This window comes from Xiphophorus maculatus, chromosome 12, assembly GCF_002775205.1.
Source record: "Xiphophorus maculatus strain JP 163 A chromosome 12, X_maculatus-5.0-male, whole genome shotgun sequence".
NCBI classification, from domain to species: Eukaryota; Metazoa; Chordata; class Actinopteri; order Cyprinodontiformes; family Poeciliidae; genus Xiphophorus; species Xiphophorus maculatus.
In genome coordinates, this window is record NC_036454.1 from 26694137 (window position 1) to 26713284 (window position 19148).

The 19148-nt window shown below is 39.9% G+C and overlaps 1 protein-coding gene across 1 annotated transcript in view; it reads left to right on the top strand.

Annotated features, from left to right (window-relative positions):
* Nucleotides 1–19148, top strand: part of dock5 (dedicator of cytokinesis 5) — a 69565-nt gene that overhangs the window by 42687 nt on the left and 7730 nt on the right. Inside the window, exons 27-44 of the mRNA XM_023343339.1 lie at nt 5281–5376; nt 5538–5636; nt 6007–6177; nt 6304–6404; nt 7873–7931; nt 8193–8347; nt 9473–9558; nt 9754–9910; nt 10665–10705; nt 10781–10871; nt 10977–11096; nt 11329–11418; nt 11680–11784; nt 12139–12280; nt 12903–12984; nt 13110–13194; nt 14051–14137; nt 14228–14404. Coding sequence (XP_023199107.1) covers nt 5281–5376; nt 5538–5636; nt 6007–6177; nt 6304–6404; nt 7873–7931; nt 8193–8347; nt 9473–9558; nt 9754–9910; nt 10665–10705; nt 10781–10871; nt 10977–11096; nt 11329–11418; nt 11680–11784; nt 12139–12280; nt 12903–12984; nt 13110–13194; nt 14051–14137; nt 14228–14404 — 1944 coding nt within the window. The remainder of the gene's footprint in view (nt 1–5280; nt 5377–5537; nt 5637–6006; nt 6178–6303; nt 6405–7872; nt 7932–8192; nt 8348–9472; nt 9559–9753; nt 9911–10664; nt 10706–10780; nt 10872–10976; nt 11097–11328; nt 11419–11679; nt 11785–12138; nt 12281–12902; nt 12985–13109; nt 13195–14050; nt 14138–14227; nt 14405–19148) is intronic.

Genomic DNA, 19148 nt, shown 5'->3' on the forward strand with positions numbered 1-19148 from the left:
TTAATCCTCACGGCGTCTGCCTGCGCGAGCCGGGGCCAAGGCACTCAGACATCCACGGGGACCCGAGAGGAAAAAACCGTTGTTTTGCGGATCCCGCGGAGATGATTCATCTTCTCTTCAGAGGTTATCCAGGAAAAGTTCCGCTGGGAAGGAGGCCTGTAGGCAAACCCCGAGCATGCTGGAAGGGATTAGATATCCCAGCTGCCCGGCAAGAACCAGGAGTCGCAGCTGAATAGTAATTTGTTTTTCTTTTTCTTTTTTTTTTTTTGCCGCAGAGTGAAATGAACCAGAAGTATCAAAGAGACAAACACGATAAGAGGCCCTCGAATCGTCTAAATGCAAAGGAACATTTATTTGGTTCTTGCTTATCTGTACGTAGCATGAGTTGAAGCATGCTTTATTGAACGGAAAAGCTGATGATGCAGAGCCACTGTTCATTCAGGCTGCGGTTTGCAACACTTTGAACGTTACACATAAGAGAGGTTTGTCTTCAAGCGGATTTGAGATATATTTGAAATAGGGGGTGAGCAATCAAAGCAGGAAGCCCTCAGAGAATTTCAAATAAACACGTTTTTATGAAAACGCAACATATTACGCCGTTTTATTTATTTAAATTGAAAATATATGTATTTATCTATAAAAAAAGAGTAGATATTTTTCTTCTTTTTTTGAGAAAAACTAAGTCCAACCTTGAAACTTTTAAAGAAGTGAAGAATCTGCCGAACCTCTAAACCAGCCAAGAGACTCCAACCAAATTCGAAAACCAATGACGTTGTTGTCGATGACGAGGATCTAACTCGGAGACAACATAATGAACTTGTAAAAAGAAAAACGGTAAAATCGATAGCTATTTTGTGTAGAGTTTATTTTATTAATCGTCTTGTATGTTGACATTCTATCATAGCTTGATATATTGAAGTCTAATGTATTTCAGTAGTGTTTGGGGAGCTACAGTACATCTCAATCATATCTCCATAAGATTACAATATTACAAAATTATTTTTTTATGAACTTTTCAAATAGACTGCCTTCATCTGCTTTTATTTTTATAAAACATGAGGTCTTGACTAAACTTTTGTGACCTTTGAATATGTCTCTGTGTAGAAGTATGTACATTTAGCTACTGATTTCTAAGTAGTTTACCAAAATGATTTTCCTAATTATTCCTTTTCCCCTCTTATTATTCTGATTATTCAAAAACACACTGTTGCATCTGAACAGTAATTAAGCAAAGGACACTTAATTATAGAGGGTCCTCTCTTTGGAATAACCTGCCACCAGCTCTTCAACCCACTAGTAATATTCATTCTTTTAGAAAACGCTTAAAAATAATGCTAATTTCAAATGACGTGATTTCGATTTCTTATAAATTTGTGTTGTTTTTGACTCTTTTTTTTTTTTTTTTTTTACGCTGGCTTGCCATTAAGTTTATAATGTGACATTGGAGATGCTGCTGTTTTATCGGTCTTATGGTTTCTGTATGTAAATAATATATTCTGTTCTGTTCCATTCTATTCTGATGCAGTTCAGACCTTTAATGTCCCACAGCGGAAAATTTAGTTTACAGTAGCAGTTAAGATAACAAAAAAAGAGAGATAATTATAATACTGTAGGGCACAAGACAACACACAGGTCATTACAAGCAACCTGACCAAGTTCAAACATGAAATCATGAGATCAGAAATGAAATCGATGAATTCTTTTGAATTGCCTGTTAAAGGGGAGTGCTATGCAAAATCAACCTTTTTGAGCTTTTTGTCATGTGGTAATGTCATTCCCTCATCAAAAACATGCCTGGACTGATTCAGGAGAATCCTTGAATCTCCCCTTTTGCCCAGAGCTTCGCCATGGAGCTTCAGTCCCTAGCCGAGTCCCTAGCCGAGTCCCCACCCTCAGGGAGCCTCACAGCCTCCCCTTAGCCCTCCTCACACTGCTCCTCTAGACTAGCGGCAGCAGTTAGCTAAAACCTGGTGGAACTGCACGTCTGCTAAGCTCCAAAGAGCGCTTGCATACGACATCAGTGGACAACATGGAGAAGCGTTGTTGTGATGACTAGTGTCAGAATTTCAGGAGGTTCTTAAAGAGACAAAAGCCGATTTCAAGGCATCAGAGACAGCTATGATGCAAAGTAAAATTAAAGGTAAGTTTTGTTTTATACTGCATGTTCATAACTACTGAAGGTAACCTAGTTACTTGATTGTGCTGTAAAATGATACAATGGGCCACAGAAATATGTAGTACTGGCCCTTTAAAGTAAACTAAAATATAAAATACTTCTTAAAATGCCATGGAGGATTTGGCTTATTTCTGCATTCAGAGCAGAGGATGCTGATCAAACACACTTTTAATGAGACTGGTACTTCCCCCGTTTCACAACATTTAGGTTTGTGAGAACCCAAGGTTAATGAGGAAAGACGGTTTAAGAAAAAGAAGAAAAAAACATGTTGGCTGCTGGTCTATCTGGGAAATAGTTGGTCCATTTTGAATCAATGTGACGGTCCATTCTACTAATGCAGGCAAATTTTACCCCATGGTCAGATCGTGCAATACTCAGTGAAAATTCCCAGGAAAAAAGCCAAAGAGCTGCAAATGAATTCCTTCAAGACTCGGCATATTAAACGTGGTAAAAAGAAGATGCAACGTGTATAGCGGCTACCAGAAGAAAAGCCTCTTTTCTCCGTAAAGAAAACTGAAAGTGTATGTTTGTGAGGTTGAATCTGAAACAATCGACAACACTTCTTTTTTTTTGTTTTTCCTCCACTCCAGCGGGTCTTTTTGTGGGCTCTAGTGTCCCTTATATAAAAGTAGGCTGACAGGAAAGGGGGAAGACATGCAGCAAATATCGCCGGGTCCAGGAATCGAACCCACCATGGCTGCGTTGAGGACTCGAGGCCTCCAAACATGGGTCGCACTAACCCCTACGCCACCACAGCACGCCCCATCGACAACACTTCTGGAAAAAAAACATTCTGCACATAAATAGGACCGAAACGAGAACCGCGTCTGTCTAAAAGCAAACGGCGTATCGGCAGTAAGCTCCTCGGCTGTGAAGGTGACGGAGAGCTAATGATTTGGACCTAATTTCGCGCCGCAGGATCCGGGCACCTTGCAGACAAAGACACAGTCCAGTGGAACAAAGTTTTCTGGAGCGAAATGCGAGGCCATCTGTGTGACAGCGGAGGCTTTTCTGAAACTGGGTCAGGCGGCAGGACAGTGATCCCAAAAGTGCAGCAGGGAATCTACAAAAGAATGGCTGGAAAAAAAAAAAAAGAAAAAGCGAGTCACAGTGTCGCCGTAACCTCAGTCAAAATCCAGACTAAGACCTGATTGAAATGTTGTCTGAGCAGGAGAAATGAAAACTCGCTTAAAGGAAAAAAAAAGGGGGAGTTTCAGAGAACTTCTGCATCAAGTTGTAGCTGCTGTAGTCGGCTCTCTGCTGCTGCCAAAATATGAGGGAGATTCATTTCTACATTGTATTATACATATAATAACTGTTTAATCCTTCTGAGGTTGAGGCGACTGTTTTGCTACTTACCGGGACAGATTGAAATCTCACAGTTAAAATGGTTTTTATTGCACATATCTTTGATTAGAAATCATTTAGAAAAGAGATTCTTTTTTTAGATGTAGTTACTGATCATTCTCAACACTCAATGTATTTGTGGCTCATTTATTTTAATCCTTCTGGGTGCAGACGTGAGCTTTAGTTTGATCCTACTGCGGAAATTTTGATTCTATTTTATGAAAGACCAACAGAAAGTTGTGTAAATTATAAAGTGGACGGTAACGCACTGTTATCAAACGTATTCACATATAAAAATCTGAAAAAACATGGCAACCATTTACATTCAGCCCACTTTTACTCTGATTCCCTTAAATAGAAACCAGAACAGCAGATGTCTTAAGTTTTTTTTATAGAACATTAGTTACCATTATGTAGGCCAAGAAACACAACAGATAGATTTTATGAAACAATGTCCCAAGCTTTAAAGATCAGCATTCAATGCATGATCCAAAAACAGAATAAACATGCGACTACATGGTAGGGGCAGCATCATTCTGTGGGGATGCTTTCTTCTGCATCTGTCTGAATTGGTGGAAAGATGAATGGAGATTAAACAGAGCAATCCTAGAAGAAGACACGTTTAGGCTTGAAACTAGAGTTGAAACGATAAATCGTGATTAATCCTTGAAATAATCGTCAACAAATTTAGCAATCAGTTAATCGTTAACTGGAGTGTAGACTCTAAAAAAGGCAATTTTCTGAAAGAACAACACAGAGCAGTAATCAAGCCAAAACTTCATGAAAATACACATTTCCCAGTAAGGATAAAAAACTAAAAAACTGAGAACTCATCAAATGGCAAAGCTTCTGTAGAAAAAATAAAATGCACAAAAACTAAAAAAACCTCTTACTGAGCGTCTTATGCTATCTAATTATTAATTTGTTAATCCGAATGTAGTCAACAGATTAACTCCACATTGTAGAGACGCTAGAAATGTTTTTTAGCTGCAGCTGCATCCTTTGCTACAAATGATTAAGCAGACACTAGACGAATGTAGCATTGCAGTATAGGCAGTAAAACTAAACTGAATATAATTAGGTATTTGTTTGAATCTATTAATGTATTTGTAATATTGCATAGGAAAGACTTAAGTGATGAAAAATGGACACAATTTTATTATCCGATTAATCATCAGAATGATGGATAGAATAATCAATTGCTAAAATAATCTAATAACCTGAAACCTGAAAAAGGCAGAAAATGCAACAAAATTATTGAGAGCTGATATATTAATGTTAGAACAAACAAGTCAAAGTTCAGACGTGAATCCAAGTGAGGTATAAAAATGCTGTTCACAGCCCCCCTCTGTAGAGTTTAACTGAACTTGACCTTTTTAGCAAAGACCGAGCAAAGATATCCGTCTCTACTTGTGTGGCGCTGGCAGAGACGAATCCCAAAAGGTCCTAAAGCTGTAATTTAAGCAAATTGTGCCTCTGCAAATGTTGACCAGGGAGGCCGGACTCTTAACGCCCATCGAGGTTTGCAGATTTTAATTTGTAACAAACGACGCCGCTGTCCCTTTACCTCACAGTTCTGATCTAATTTAGATTGGCTTATCACACAACAATCCCAATAAAATGCACTGATGTTTGGTTTGCAGTGGCCTTTTTTACACCAATATGTTTCAGCTGATAACCGTTTCTTCTCTCTCTCTCTCTCTCTCTCTCTCTCTCTCTCTCTCTCTCTCTCTCTCTCTCTCTCTCTCTCTGTGCAGGGTCCGACCCGAGTCCACTTCCAGCAGATAATGGAGCGTCTCCTTCGCAGGGTCAACCGGACCGTCATCAGCATGGACCGAACCTCGCCGCTCATCGTAAGGCGCGCCACACTCCGAATGGAAAAAAAAAAAGAAAAGAAAACGAGCAATGCGGCGAATTAGCTCGACGTGGGCCTTTTGTTGTGCAAACGCTGCCTTTTGAGGAGGGGATTTTCTGCAGAGATCCGATGAGTAATAGCTGTCACTTGTTTTGGCAGGGCCACTATCTCGCCTGCATGACGGCCATCCTGAAGCAAATGGATGACAAGCATTACACCCACTACATCAGCACCTTCAAAACGAGACAGGATATCATTGTAAGTGTCTCGGCTCCTCCGCCGTTGGCTACATCGTGTCCCGGAGCATCCCATCAATAACGGGCAATAAAGCAACCCGGCCACTTACTGCTCCTTAAGGGAATATTGATTACAGACATTTCATGCACTTGATTAAACTGACAGAATCAGGATGTTCCTGGACCTCTATTAAACTAAAATGTGGAGGTAGGGTGGGGGTAAAGTGTGTGTGAGTGACGTTCAAGAGCGGTGCAGCTGATTTACCTTGTGTGTGTTTGGTTTTTGATCTCTCCACTGTTACTCAATGCGTTTCTTTTAAGAGACAGAACTGATGCGTTTGCAGTAAAGATTTTACCCAGAACCCTCGTTTTTTTTGTTTTTTTCTCTTTAGGACTTCCTGATGGAGACGTTCATCATGTTTAAGGACCTCATGGGGAACGTGTTCCCTGCCGACTGGATGGTGATGAACCTGGTGCAGATGCAGGTCTTCCTGAGGGCCATGAACCAGTACTCGGACGTGCTCAACAGGCTCTTCCTGGACCCGGTGCACTTTGAGCTGCAGGTCCGTGCCGTTTCCCTTTAGCAGAACGGACCGCTTATTAAACACAGATCAGGGTTTGGTGCTCGGTACTATCAATATTTTTAAAAGCTTGTGTCTTTTTCTTTTCTTTTTTTTCATTTATTGTAGCTCTGGAATAATTACTTTCATTTGACCGTGGCCTTCCTCACTCACAAGACGCTGCAGCTGGAATCTTTCTCCCAGGAAAAACGAACTAAGATCCTGAACAAGTGAGATCTTTTACCCGTAATCTGTAATGGCTTCAGTGCTGATCATGATCCTTGGTACCCCTGGTAAAAATATGGATAAAGCCTTAAAAATTAATACTTTTTTCATGTAATGTTGCATATAAAAATACAGACGAGTCAGACCTATAATTTGAGTGTAAAACTAAACAGAAAAATAAATTTCTTTTTAACTAACTCCACCTTCAAAGTAAATGTAGCTGAAGCATTTTTACATTAAGTTCATTAGAGTGTTAATCAGTAATACATTAGTCGCTCATTCCCTGAGTAAAAACCACAGGCTCTTTTCTCTTAGCCACTCTTCATAACAGGCCATCCAAGTAACGCAGCTCTGATCCGAAATTCAAACAGCGAAAAGATAATACACTCAAGCTTAAATTTGCTTTAAGCTTGTTTAAGCTTAAAGCAAATTTAAGCTTAAAGTTTAAGCTTTATAGTTACCTACAGTCGGAACTATAAATAAAACAAACCTGGAACTGCGACAAACAGAGCTAGATGAGGGCCCGTATTTATCTTGCCACTGTGTGCAGCGTGATAGAAAAATGTGAGAAAAGTTCACTCTCTGGGGACCGCAGCAAAAAGTGGCATCTTGAAGTCTCCATGGCAACAATGAGATGCTACCAACAGCTCCGGGTTAGTTTGCTTCTTCGCCAATTTGTACCCCCTATTTTATAATAGCTTCTCGCCATTTGATCTCCTCTTCCTTCTCCTCCTACCTGTAAACAAGGCTCTGCGCTCAAGCCGTGGCAGAAGAGAAAGGTTTTCACTGTAGCTCAGTGTTTTAATAATCCATAAGTGCTTTTTTTTATGGATTATGGAGATAAATCTCAGGTGTAATTTAATTTATTGCTAATTATTGTCTCAAAACTTTGCACTAAATTCAATATTCATTTTTATTTTGATTTGTTTTTTGGGCTAATTCACTCTTGGTGCTAAATAGCCTTAATTACAAGTGGGAAATTTCCATCGTTATAGAAGGAAGTGAACAGTACAAGATAAGAGCAGCAAAAATGAGAAAAAAGAAAAGAATAGAGAGCACAGAACAAAAGTACACTATTGTACTTTTCACCAGTAATAATAATAGTAATAATAATAAGAATCCATCCCAAAGATTGCTCTTGTTGCCTCAGAAATTATGCTACAGAAAAATTATGCTACAGAGCACAGTGGAGGATCTGTGATGCTGTGGGCCCTTTTCCTTATTGGGAGAAATAGAGAAATGTTAAATAAAAATCTGGTTATTTCTACAAGCAAATGTCACATGGGGCATCGCTGGGCGTTTCAACAAGATGATGCTCCAAAACCAATGGCCAAATCTGCACAGAAGTGGTTCATTTGACAGATTTTTATGGCTTTTTATTTACATATTTACCTTTACTACCAGTAAATGTGTCTTCATTTGTACCTAGAAGACAGGAGGTTTATTGAACTGCTTGATCTGAATGTGTTTCAGATATGGAGACATGAGGAAGAGCATGGGATTCAGAATCAGAGACATGTGGTACAACATCGGTGAGCTTTTTGTCCTTCTGAAAATGTCGTCGCCGTTGACACTGTTTATCAGGGGGCCGCCTGCGACGCGAGGGGAATAACAAGACAATATTTTTTTATTGTCCAGTTTCAGAAAGTGTGCCGCCGCTGTTGTTGTCGGTGGTGGTTTCTGAGGCACATTATTAGATTCCTCCTCTGTTTGTCGAGACGTGAAGAGGCAGCATATTGCCTTCTCAAGTCATGCTGTAATATTTCTGCGCGATAATATTTGCCGTCCCTCAGGCCCGCACAAAATGAAGTTCATCCCCTCCATGGTCGGCCCCATTCTGGAGGTCACGCTGGTGCCAGAGCCGGAGCTCAGGAAGGATACCATTCCCATCTTCTTCGATATGATGCAGTGCGAGCACAACTTCAGCTCGTCGCGCACTTTTCAAATGGTAAAACTCGGGAGTGGAGCTCTGTGCATGAATCTGACTTTTTTTTTTTGTGGGGTTGGGGCGGAGATAAATGCAACATATATGATGCATATTAATTTGCCCTGGTGCAGGGTTGAATTCAGGTTTATATTTAAAATGGTATTAGAAGAAACACAAGTTCAAAACAACCAGAGATTATATACTCTAAATCATTTTTTAGTACTGATTGGGGTTAAATGATGTGGCGGATAAACGTATCACGATACAAGCATTTCATATCACTAGGTTTTTTTTGTTTGAGTGAAAACTGTGTTGTGTCCATAGTTTTTTGCCACGTCATTGGTTTTTAAAACATTTTTAAGCAGTTATGAGGCACAGTGGCGAAACCTGAAACTGCTGCTGCGCAAGTTACTCAACGGATTGTTGCTAGGTAACCAAAGAGCGAGTGAGTTAGTCGATGCCACCAACCTAACTTAGCCTCACTGTGAGAGGTTGCGCGGCTAAATCCTTTCCTCTGCCTACATCTCCCAGAATGCTGTGCGGTTCTGGGTCAAAGTTCAGGGAATATTCTATATTTTGAATATTCCATCAATAATATTGATATTGCTCAGTATCGATATTACCTATTGATATTGATCATGTGTCTATCACAATATATATTATTGGTTTATTGTCCAGCCTTAGTATAAATGTTCATGATTATCAAAGTAGACATGCGATCGAAGGCAGATTTATACTTCCAGAGGTTCATACAAATTCTTTGAAGATGTTGAACTCAGAGTTATGTTCACTTTACCTGAGATGCATCAGAAGAAGGAATTTCACAGGTATTTACAAGAAAAACAACTATACTGAATTATTCTTATTGTGTGTATGAGTTGCTTGACATATTGAAGTGAATATCCTTTTGTAGAATAGTTTTCATTATAGTTCTATTCATTTTCTTAAATATATGCCCTCTATTCTGTATTTGTTTACTTTCGTAGTTTATTTTGAATTTTTTATGCGTTTCTAGTTGTTTATGTTGAACCACCAGGAAGTGTGGATGCAGGGAATTGCAACTGCCAGGGATCCAAGTACAAGGAAAAAAATGCATAATTTTATTTGTGCGAACGCTTCCCTCCGATTCCCCTCTTTTCTTTGCAGTTTGAGAATGAACTCATAACAAAATTGGATCAGGAAGTCGAAGGAGGTCGAGGAGATGAGCAGTACAAAGTCCTCTTGGAGAAAATGTAAGATCAGAGCAAAACAGAGAGTACTTCTCTCTCAGCTTCTCTCTCAGTCTTTGAAGTACACCGTGTCAACGCTAAAGCTAAAGCAAAAGCAACTTCATTAAATTTATGGCAAACTACACAGCAAATGTGATTTTGAGTCGGTTGCCACACGGCTTCCTGAGTTTCACGGTGGACCGGTGTTTGCTTGTTAAGATTGTTGGAGCACTGCAGACGCCACAGATACCTGTCCCAGTCCGGAGAGGAGCTGGCTCTGCTGCTGAGCAGCCTGCTGGAGAACCTGCTGGCGTACCGCACCATCACGCACGACGAGAGTCCCGAGCACCGCATGAGCTGCACCGTCAACGTGCTGGTGAGCCGTGAGGCCGGCAGCCTGCTCCCACTGGAAGGCGGTGAAGGGCTGGTTACTGTGAGGTTCTGTTAGAAACTGTCTTACCCGCTGGCTGATGCTAACGGCTGCTTCAGGAGGAGTCTGCCGCTTTAAGACAACTCTTGTCTTAAAAAGGAAACTGAATTTGGTGAATTTTTAAACCATTCCCTAAGTTTGTATTAGACGCCAATCAGTGCGCTTTCTGCAGGTCAGATATTGACCGCTTAGGAACTTTTCACTGACCATCCTGTTGTGAATTATCTGTGAATTTTGCTTTGGCAGTATTTTACTGTTAAAGGTAAATGAAATGACCAAATCTTTTTTTTTTTTTTAGATTTTGTTTGCAGAATAATAAGGAATTTATTAGTAGTAGCACCTTTTCCTGATGTCATATAGCATTAAAGTTAAAAAATGTTATGGAAACATTTTAATTATATTCAAATTCCAATCCTTTCTTCTGACTTAAAAACAAAACAAGCAAATTTAAAACTTCTTAAACACTTTTCTTTTTCTTGACTCTTAAAAAAATAAATAAAAACATATTTAATATTAATAGCTAATGGCTTCCGATGTGAAAGAATGCGCAATGAAATATTCCATCACATTCCCTAAGAGATTTCCCATCACAATCCTTTTACCTCAAAAAATCTCAAACAATCCCGTTTGACACTACTCATGTAATTATTTCCAAGAGGTTACGAGAGTGTTTCTAATGAAACTGTTCTTCTGCCTGTAGAATTTCTACAAAGAAAAGAAGAGAGAGGACATTTATATCCGGTGAGTCGGAAGGAATCGGTGAGGATGTTTGTTTTTACCCTCGTCTGCCTCTAACTTCTCTGTTCTCTCAACCAGCTATCTGTACAAGCTGCGAGATTTGCATCTGGATTGCGAAAACTACACGGAGGCCGCATACACACTGCTGCTACATGCTGAACTACTGGAGGTCTGTCACTCCAGACTCCTAGAAATAATTTTTTAATATTTATTTTGCTTTCAGCGTCTAAGCTCAACCAGTTTTTCTGTGCTTTTTTTGTTTTGGCTCCTGCAGTGGTCAGACAAACCTTGCGCCCCTCATCTGATCCCTCGGGACGGGGAGCAAGTTTGGACCCAACAGGAGCTCAAGGAGAGGCTCTTCCAGGAGATCATACGCTACTTAGACAAGGGGAAGGTAACTACTTAGCATGACAAAATAACCTCACCTTTAGCTTAGTCTGTGGTTGCATGGCGAAACCCACAAGAAAGCTTGCGTCAGCCCAGACTCCCGCCGCAAGATGCAGTGTCGTAACGGCCGACCATTTATTAACCGTGCAGCTGGAGGCAGGTGGCGGTCTGGGTTGTGCTCCAGCTTGTTTTATGGTTCCTCCCCCTCTGTTAATTGAGCGCATCCCCTGTCTTGTCAGATGTGGGAGAAGGCCATCGAGCTGGGCAAGCAGCTGGCCAAGATGCACGAGATCCACATGTTTGACTTCATGGAGCTGAGCGAGCTGCTGGTAAGAGCGAGTGGGCTCGGCAACTAAAGCGTCCGAGATTTAAAGTTAAAAAAGAATTTAAATTCTGATGTAAAAGTGATTCTTTTGCAAAAAACCATTAAAGACATATACCTAAAACCGCCTACAAGGACAAAGAGCGTACTTCTTTTCAGCTGTGTTATAATTGTTTCTTCTTCTTCTTCTTTTTCAATTTGTGACCGCTGACATATTTGCAACAAACTTAATTACATCATGCTGCCTCAACGCCTTTTGTCGTCGCAGAAAAAACAAGCCAAGTTCTATGAGCAAATAATGCACGCCATGCGGCCGCAGCCAGAGTACTTTGCTGTTGGATATTATGGCCTTGGATTCCCTTCTTTCCTCAGGGTAAGAAAATGATTACCTGTTTCAATAAATGGAGACTTAGAGACAACCTCATATTGCTGGGCTTATGCAACGGGTTGGCATTTTGAAATATTTCTTGGGGCAATGTGCAATAATTCCAATAAAGGTTATTGGCTTTTTGATGCCACAAGAGAATGTCAGAATGAATGCAGTCTCGTTGAAGGTTTAATCATTTCCCCCCGCTCCCCCGCACTCTCACACACACACACACACACACACAAAACCTCATTAAGTATGTAAATTAACCTTGATGACAATTCTTTTTGTTTATATAGGCTTTGATTTGATGGGTTACACAATATTTCTTTTTTTTTTTCTTTTTCATACATCCTGCAGAACAAAATGTTCATCTACCGAGGCAAGGAGTACGAGTGGCTGGAAGATTTCAGCTTAAAGCTGCTCTCTCAGTTCCCAAATGCAGTCCGGATGACGAGCACAGCGCCCCCTGGGGACGACATCTGCAACTCACCTGGGCAGCGTATCCTTCAGAAGCCAAGCACTTAAAAGTTACCCAGTCTTTTGCTCCCTAAAATTCACAACATTCTCTGTTTTTATAATAAAAAAAACCACCTACAGCTACTATGGAATTCCTTAGATCAAAACATATTCATGTGATAGAACGGCCCAGTCAAAGCCCAGACCCAGATGGGAATGAGAATTTGTGGTGAAACCTCAAAGTTCTCTTGATCCGATCTGAGTTTGAGCCGCTTTGCAAAGAAGAACGGGCGGGAAAAAAATTCTCATTTAAATGTACAAAGCAGTTCTAGTGAAACCCTTAAAGACAAACCGACGCCCCCAAAAACCATGAAAGCCTAATAAAATAAGTTGCAGTTTGTGGTTTTAACGTGACAAAATATGGAAAAGCTCAACAGGGATGAATCCCGACGAGGTATTGTGCTCTGAATAAACGGTACCAGCTCGGTACGACGTGTGTTAAGTTTCCCTTGTAAACGTTCAGCTTCAAGTACCACTCTATCTAATTGCAGCCTCGCAACTTCCAACGAAAAAGAAAGGGGAAAAAAAAATCACAGAATGATTCAGAGCAATTTGTCTCGTCTCGCTCGTTGTTTCTGGTTTTCATCCTTAACTGAACTGGACAGACATCCAGTGCTTCACTGTGAAGCCTGTTCTCACGGTGCCACAACGGTTCAAAGACAAGGGGGTTCCAGAGCAGATATTAAAGTGTGTGACACAACATTTAAAGGCTGATTTATTTCCTATTCAATCCCAGGGTGGGGGCGCAGGTGGGGGTGTAGTTCTGTGGACAAAGTGCTAACTCATCGCTGTCCTCTCTTGTTCCCCTGCAGCTATTATAGACACAATGAAGTGGACCAGTTCCAGTACTCAAGGCCCTTCAGGAAAGGTGAAAAGGACCCGGACAACGAGTTTGCTGTGAGCACTTTTTACATTTATTTTTATTCTTGTTCACACCAGCCCTGGCTAGTCCTGTTCAGTTGGACTGCAGTTTGTTTTACTAGAGTTCGCTTGGGGAGGCGTGAACGCGCAATCAAACTCAACTCTGACGCGGACCAAAAAAAGCGAACAGTGATCCGCCTAAAAACCTCGGTCTCAGTTTGTATGCATATGTGGATGCCATAGCACTGGAGACCGCTCCAAAAACAGGAAGTGAACTATATTGCAGGGCATTCTGGGTAAATACAAGCAAAAAAAACGTGAGCGTCTAAGGCTAGCGGGAGAAAGTGCCTGTGCCAAAGACAAAAAGAAATCCAACCACCGCTAAAATCGGACACTACTTCTTCTTCTTTTAGTTTTTAACGGCAGCTTGCATCCATCACTGTCTCACTACTGCCATCTTTCTGGTTTTTCTACCTTTTCTTTCCTCAAATTCCCTCATTGAGTCCAAATGAAATGCTTTTTCTTTCCCTATTACTATATAACTGAGCAACCACGTGATCCGACGCTGCTCCATTTTTGTTTACATTTTGTCACGATGCATTCATGTCTTCTTCAGAGGTTTTCATGTCGTTTCCTTCATTAGTTTTTGGTGCAGCGCCACCACAGACGGGGAGGAGAACAATTTTGTCAATTCGTTTGGTTCGTTTGACACAGCGCAGCTGAAAATGTAACAAATGTTACAATTTTGCTCCCCAATTGGACTGAGTCAACCGGACTATTTCAAGACGATGGAAAAGCACAAATTTGGAGCAGCAAAAAAAAAAAGTCCTTAAATGAATAAAGCAATGAATGTCTTACCCCTTGAGCATTGTATTAATATTCCGCCCCACAGACCATGTGGATTGAGAGAACCACTTACATCACCGCCTACCGCTTCCCTGGGATCCTCAAATGGTTTGAAGTCAAATCCGTCTCGGTGGTGAGAAGCAGCCCTCATTCCTAAATCATGTTGTTTTGTTGTATTGTCGTTTCTTAAGTTATTAATGACGAACGCTCGTCTGCGTGTCAGGAGGAGATCAGTCCGTTGATGAACGCCATCGAAACGATGGAGATGGCCAACGAGAAGCTGAGCAACCTGGTGCAGCAGCAGGCCTGCGACCGGTCACTGTCCATCAACCCTCTGTCCATGATGCTCAGCGGCATCGTCGACCCCGCCGTCATGGGCGGCTTCTCCAACTACGAGAAGGTCTGGCTTTGTGATTTAGTATGACAGATTTGCTGCAGAGTGCACTTTTTCTGCCTCCAGTGACTGGATTCTTAAATATTTCATGTCATCTATGCACATATCCTTTCTTTTATTCAATATCTACAGAACAAACACGAGTGACTTTTTATTAATTAATACATTTTTTTATTTTCTTTTTGTCTTCAGACTCCACACACTTGACTTCGGTGGTCAAAGGGCACTGCCACTTTGACCTTTCCGAACATCTTTTCGGTTGAGTCTTAAATAGTCGTAAGGTAGTAATAACACGATCTCATGCGGATGTCTGCTTGGGTAGAATCATAATGCGCTGACATTTAGCAATCAAAAGGTCAGACTGAGTGGCACTGAGTGTGAACTGGAGAGGCATGCCGCCGCAAGGTGCTAATTTTAATTTGGACTGCATCAAATCAAATGCGTAATTTAACTGAGTCATCCTGTAACCTGGTTTAGACTCACAACATAGAAACAGAGATTTTTTTTCATCACCTTTGTTTGTTTTGTTTTTTTACAAAAATAATAAGTGCCATGTAACGAAATGAGTAATTTCTCAGTGTTTAGCCAACAAACAGAGAGGCCTTAAGCGTTTTGAGTTGTGAAATTCGCTCCCATTGTATGTTTTTTGTTTTTCTATTAAGTGCTTTTAATGGTGTCATTAATGAACAATACTTGGATGTACGTTATGACGCGTGAATCTACTAATGACAACAGATTTAATCAAAATAGTTTCTGGCCTCCATGGGGACTGGTGGAGGCCTCACATCTGAAAACTCGATACAATTTTAATATTCTTAGGTCAGGACAGGCTTAAATTAGCTATGAAATATTCTGATTTTAATGCAAAAGTTACATGATGATCAATATTTTCCAAAATAAATGTTATAGGTGTTGTATAACCAACCAACTTTTCAGAACTAAATCAACGCAACACGATCAAAATTAATTTTTTTCATTCAAGTGAGGGAAATGGTATTGCCTAATTTTTGAGGTTTTAACAATATTTCAGTGTCATGTTCCACATCCTATACTACTAATTCTCAATTTCTTCAATCTTTGTCAATTTTTCTACCAAATGAGATGTAATTAGATTAGAGATGTGGTGTCCATTTTCTGATCTCTGGCTTTGTGAACTTCTCATATTTTAACTGACTCCATTTTTCTGTCAATCAAAAAATGATTTTCTTTGCATTGCAATGTGCGAATTAAAAATCTGATTTTTTCACTTTTTATTCTCAAAAACAGGCCCAGGTAACAGTTTTGCAAGCACAACAAACTCTTCCAGGTGCTTTATCTATGTAAATACAACACAATGAAAAAAGAATTAGAACACATCCCCTTTCACAAGACTAAAATTTACTCAAATGCGTAACACGGTGTAAGGATTAATTTATTTATACCTAAACAGGAGTGCGCCTGCAGTGATGGATCCTCAATGCTTCGTATTAGTAGAGCTGCTGCTACTCAGTTACGCAATTGAAAAAAAACATTTTGACAGATGTCGTTTCTTTTTAAAACAATTACCGGCTCATGCTAGTGACATTTCAAACCGTCTTTTTCCTATTATTTTATCAGTTAGCATGATTAGCATTACTGCCTACAAATAGCAGGTCTGTTTTTATCCTCTAGATAATTTAGGCTTTTACTTTAACTCTGAAAAACTCCTCTACTCTTTCTTTTTTTTTAATCCTGGTGAAGAAAACAAACCATCTAAATCTAGCTTGGTGACTAGACTCCAATTTTATTTCATATTTGCTCAGACATAAGCAAACACACGAATTGATCACTCAGATGTGTAATCTGGGCCCTGATCTCAGTCTTTTCTCCCACTGTCCTATATTTGAACTTCCCTGTCAGCTTATTCTGTTGTAAAATCCTTTCATGTTTTTTCGATGAATATCTTTCTGCTAAGAGAGTAAAGCAAAGGTACTCAGTGGTGAATAACTGGAGAGGCTTACTGATTCTCTTAAGATCTGCTTTAACAGAATAAAATTTTTATCTTTTGTTTCCTGTTAGAAATGTACCGACCGAGACAAAACTATTTCTCTTAACTGATCTCATAGCGAACGCTGCGCCGCTCTGCCGCTACAGTAACCGACGGTAACGTCCTCTCCAACTCCTTCAGCTTCATATCCTCCGCTTCCCTTTATAATAAATGTTTTTATGTCCACAACAATATCGAACCACCGCTCGATGCCAAAAGCTTTTACTCCAGTGAACACTTTCTCCTTCTGACTCTGCTGAATAATAAGTGAAGGAGAAGATTTCTGGATGAAGAACAAGAAGACTGAAACCTAGATTTCTTGTGGGTTTTGTTTTTGTTTTTTCGACCAAGCACACAGTTGAAACCAGATATTTATTTTTAATGTATAGAAAGATATAACTTTTATTTATTTTTATCACTGTCTGACAATAAATCAGCCCAAACTTTTCTGGTTTTAGGTTTGTTAGGATTCACGTTTTAATTTTTATTTGCTAAATCTTGGAGTAATGATCATATTTTCAGAGATTTCTTTTTAATCCTGAAGTATGCATACAGTAAGACTATTATGACTGGAAATTTTCTACGAAAGCCCAAATAGTGACATCATGACTTTGCGAGTTCCCGAACGGGAAACAATTTATGTACTTTAAAACACTTTAAATATACAATTTTTTTAAGTGGCATGACAAAAAATCTAAAGAAATGTAAGCCAAGATATTGAGACGACAGTTGTGCACCTGTCTACCTCATCCTTGGCTACCACTTCCTGTTGCCCGAAGATGCCACATCTGCTTAAGCAGTTCTAACAATAATATGCAGCTCTAGGCCACATATGAAAAACCAGCCTTCACACGGTTTACGGAAGGAAACGAGTTTTGTTTCCCAGAGGTGAAAGTATCATGATGTGACAAGTGAACATCGACTCCAGAACAAAAGCAGTAGACCTTATAAAGACGAAGAAAAACAAGAGAAGTGCCTGGAGAGTCAATCAGAGAGGAAGAAGTCATTAGTTCAAAAAGCGACATAGAAAGACGAGCTGCAGTTTGCAAATGAACTCAGAGACAAAGACATTAATATCTGGTGTGATGAAACTAAAATTGAACTCTTTGTCCATAACGACTAGCGTTATGTCTGGAGGGAAAAAGAGGAACCTTTCCGCCCTGATGACGTTTGGTGTTTTCCTGCTGGAGGCGAGGAAACTTGATGGCACCACGAAGAAAAAAAAAAACATTAAGTGGAAATATTGAAGACTTCAGCCAGGAAGTTAAAGATCCGGCACAAATGGAGCCTCCTAATGGACAGTGACCGTATGTTTACCATTAAATCAGTCGGTGTTTTGTAGTGGCCGTCACAAAATCCTGCTGTCAGTCCCGTGCGGAAAAATGTGGTGGGAGGTGTGAAGGTGTGTGTGAGCATCTTACTCCGGTTCAGTCGGGAGGAATGGGTCAGTGTTCCAGCAAACGGAAAGATATCCAGAACGTTTTAAAAGAGGAAAATTTAAATAAATGTCTCCTACTAATTCTCTCCTTGGGTTTCCATAGTTCAGACGGCCATCTTGTTTAACCGTTTCAATAGAATTCAGGCCAATTCTACGACAAAATGTACGGATCAATCAGTTGTTTCTTTCTTAATTGTGAGAATGAAGTTACAATATTAAAAGAATACAGTCGGAATATTTGGAGAACGACATAATAACTTTATGAGAACTCCAACACGTACGCGAGAAAAATTATCTAAGACTTTGCTTCATTTCTCGCTTTTTTTCCTCATAGTTTTAAAACTTTCTCCTGGTAACAGTGCATCTTTCGTTGCTAATATTACAACTCTGTTGTAATTAAATAAGCTGGCTCTAATACTCGGTCGTACAACTCACAGAAGGAAGGATAGATATCTTGTCATTTGTAATATCTTTCTTTTTTTTTAAGGAAAGACAGTTGGGAAAAAAACATTTATTAACATTAGATCTCGCCTGGGTAAAACGAAAATTAGGAGATTAAATTTTTAAGGCATGTTGCTCAGCCCTACTCTCTATCACTATCCGGACATTAAGCAAATGGAAATAATTCTGGTAATTCCAACTGACCTAAACCAGGAAAAGTTTTGTTTTTCATCTCAGACAGGGAAATAAAAAAATGATATTTTTGGTAACACTTTATTTGACGGGGTGTGCGTAAGACTGACATGACACTGTCATGAACGTGATATAATGTCAGTCATGAAGATGAAGGAGTTTTCATGAATGTCTGACGGTTATCATGAAATGTCATTTGATAAATAATGACACTTTTAATGCAAAGTTGCTGTAAAAGTTGCATTGAAAGTCCATTAAAAGTGCCAACTTTGCATTATTGACACTTTAAAAACCCCGTCAAATAAAGTGCTACCTTATTTTTTTTTTATAAATATCTGGTTTGTTTTGACAGTATATTTTTATACCATAGAAATAAGGTCATACATGTTATTAAAACTGATGTGACTTAACACTTTTCTCTGCATTGGGATATTGCTGAGGATGGTGTGGTCAAACATCACCAGGCTGCACTAATAAAGTCATCTGGCTGTCATTTAACAATGGATGCCCACTTCTGTTTGACATGATTTCTGGTTTCCGTTGTGTTCGGAGTTGCGGAGTCCTGTTCACACGGGAGCGTCTTTGTAACACTGTAGCAGCCGGCTCTCTGTTGCTCGCAGACACATTTTCTAATGAGCGCGCTCAACATGCCGCCCAGTCGTCACCCAGTTTCC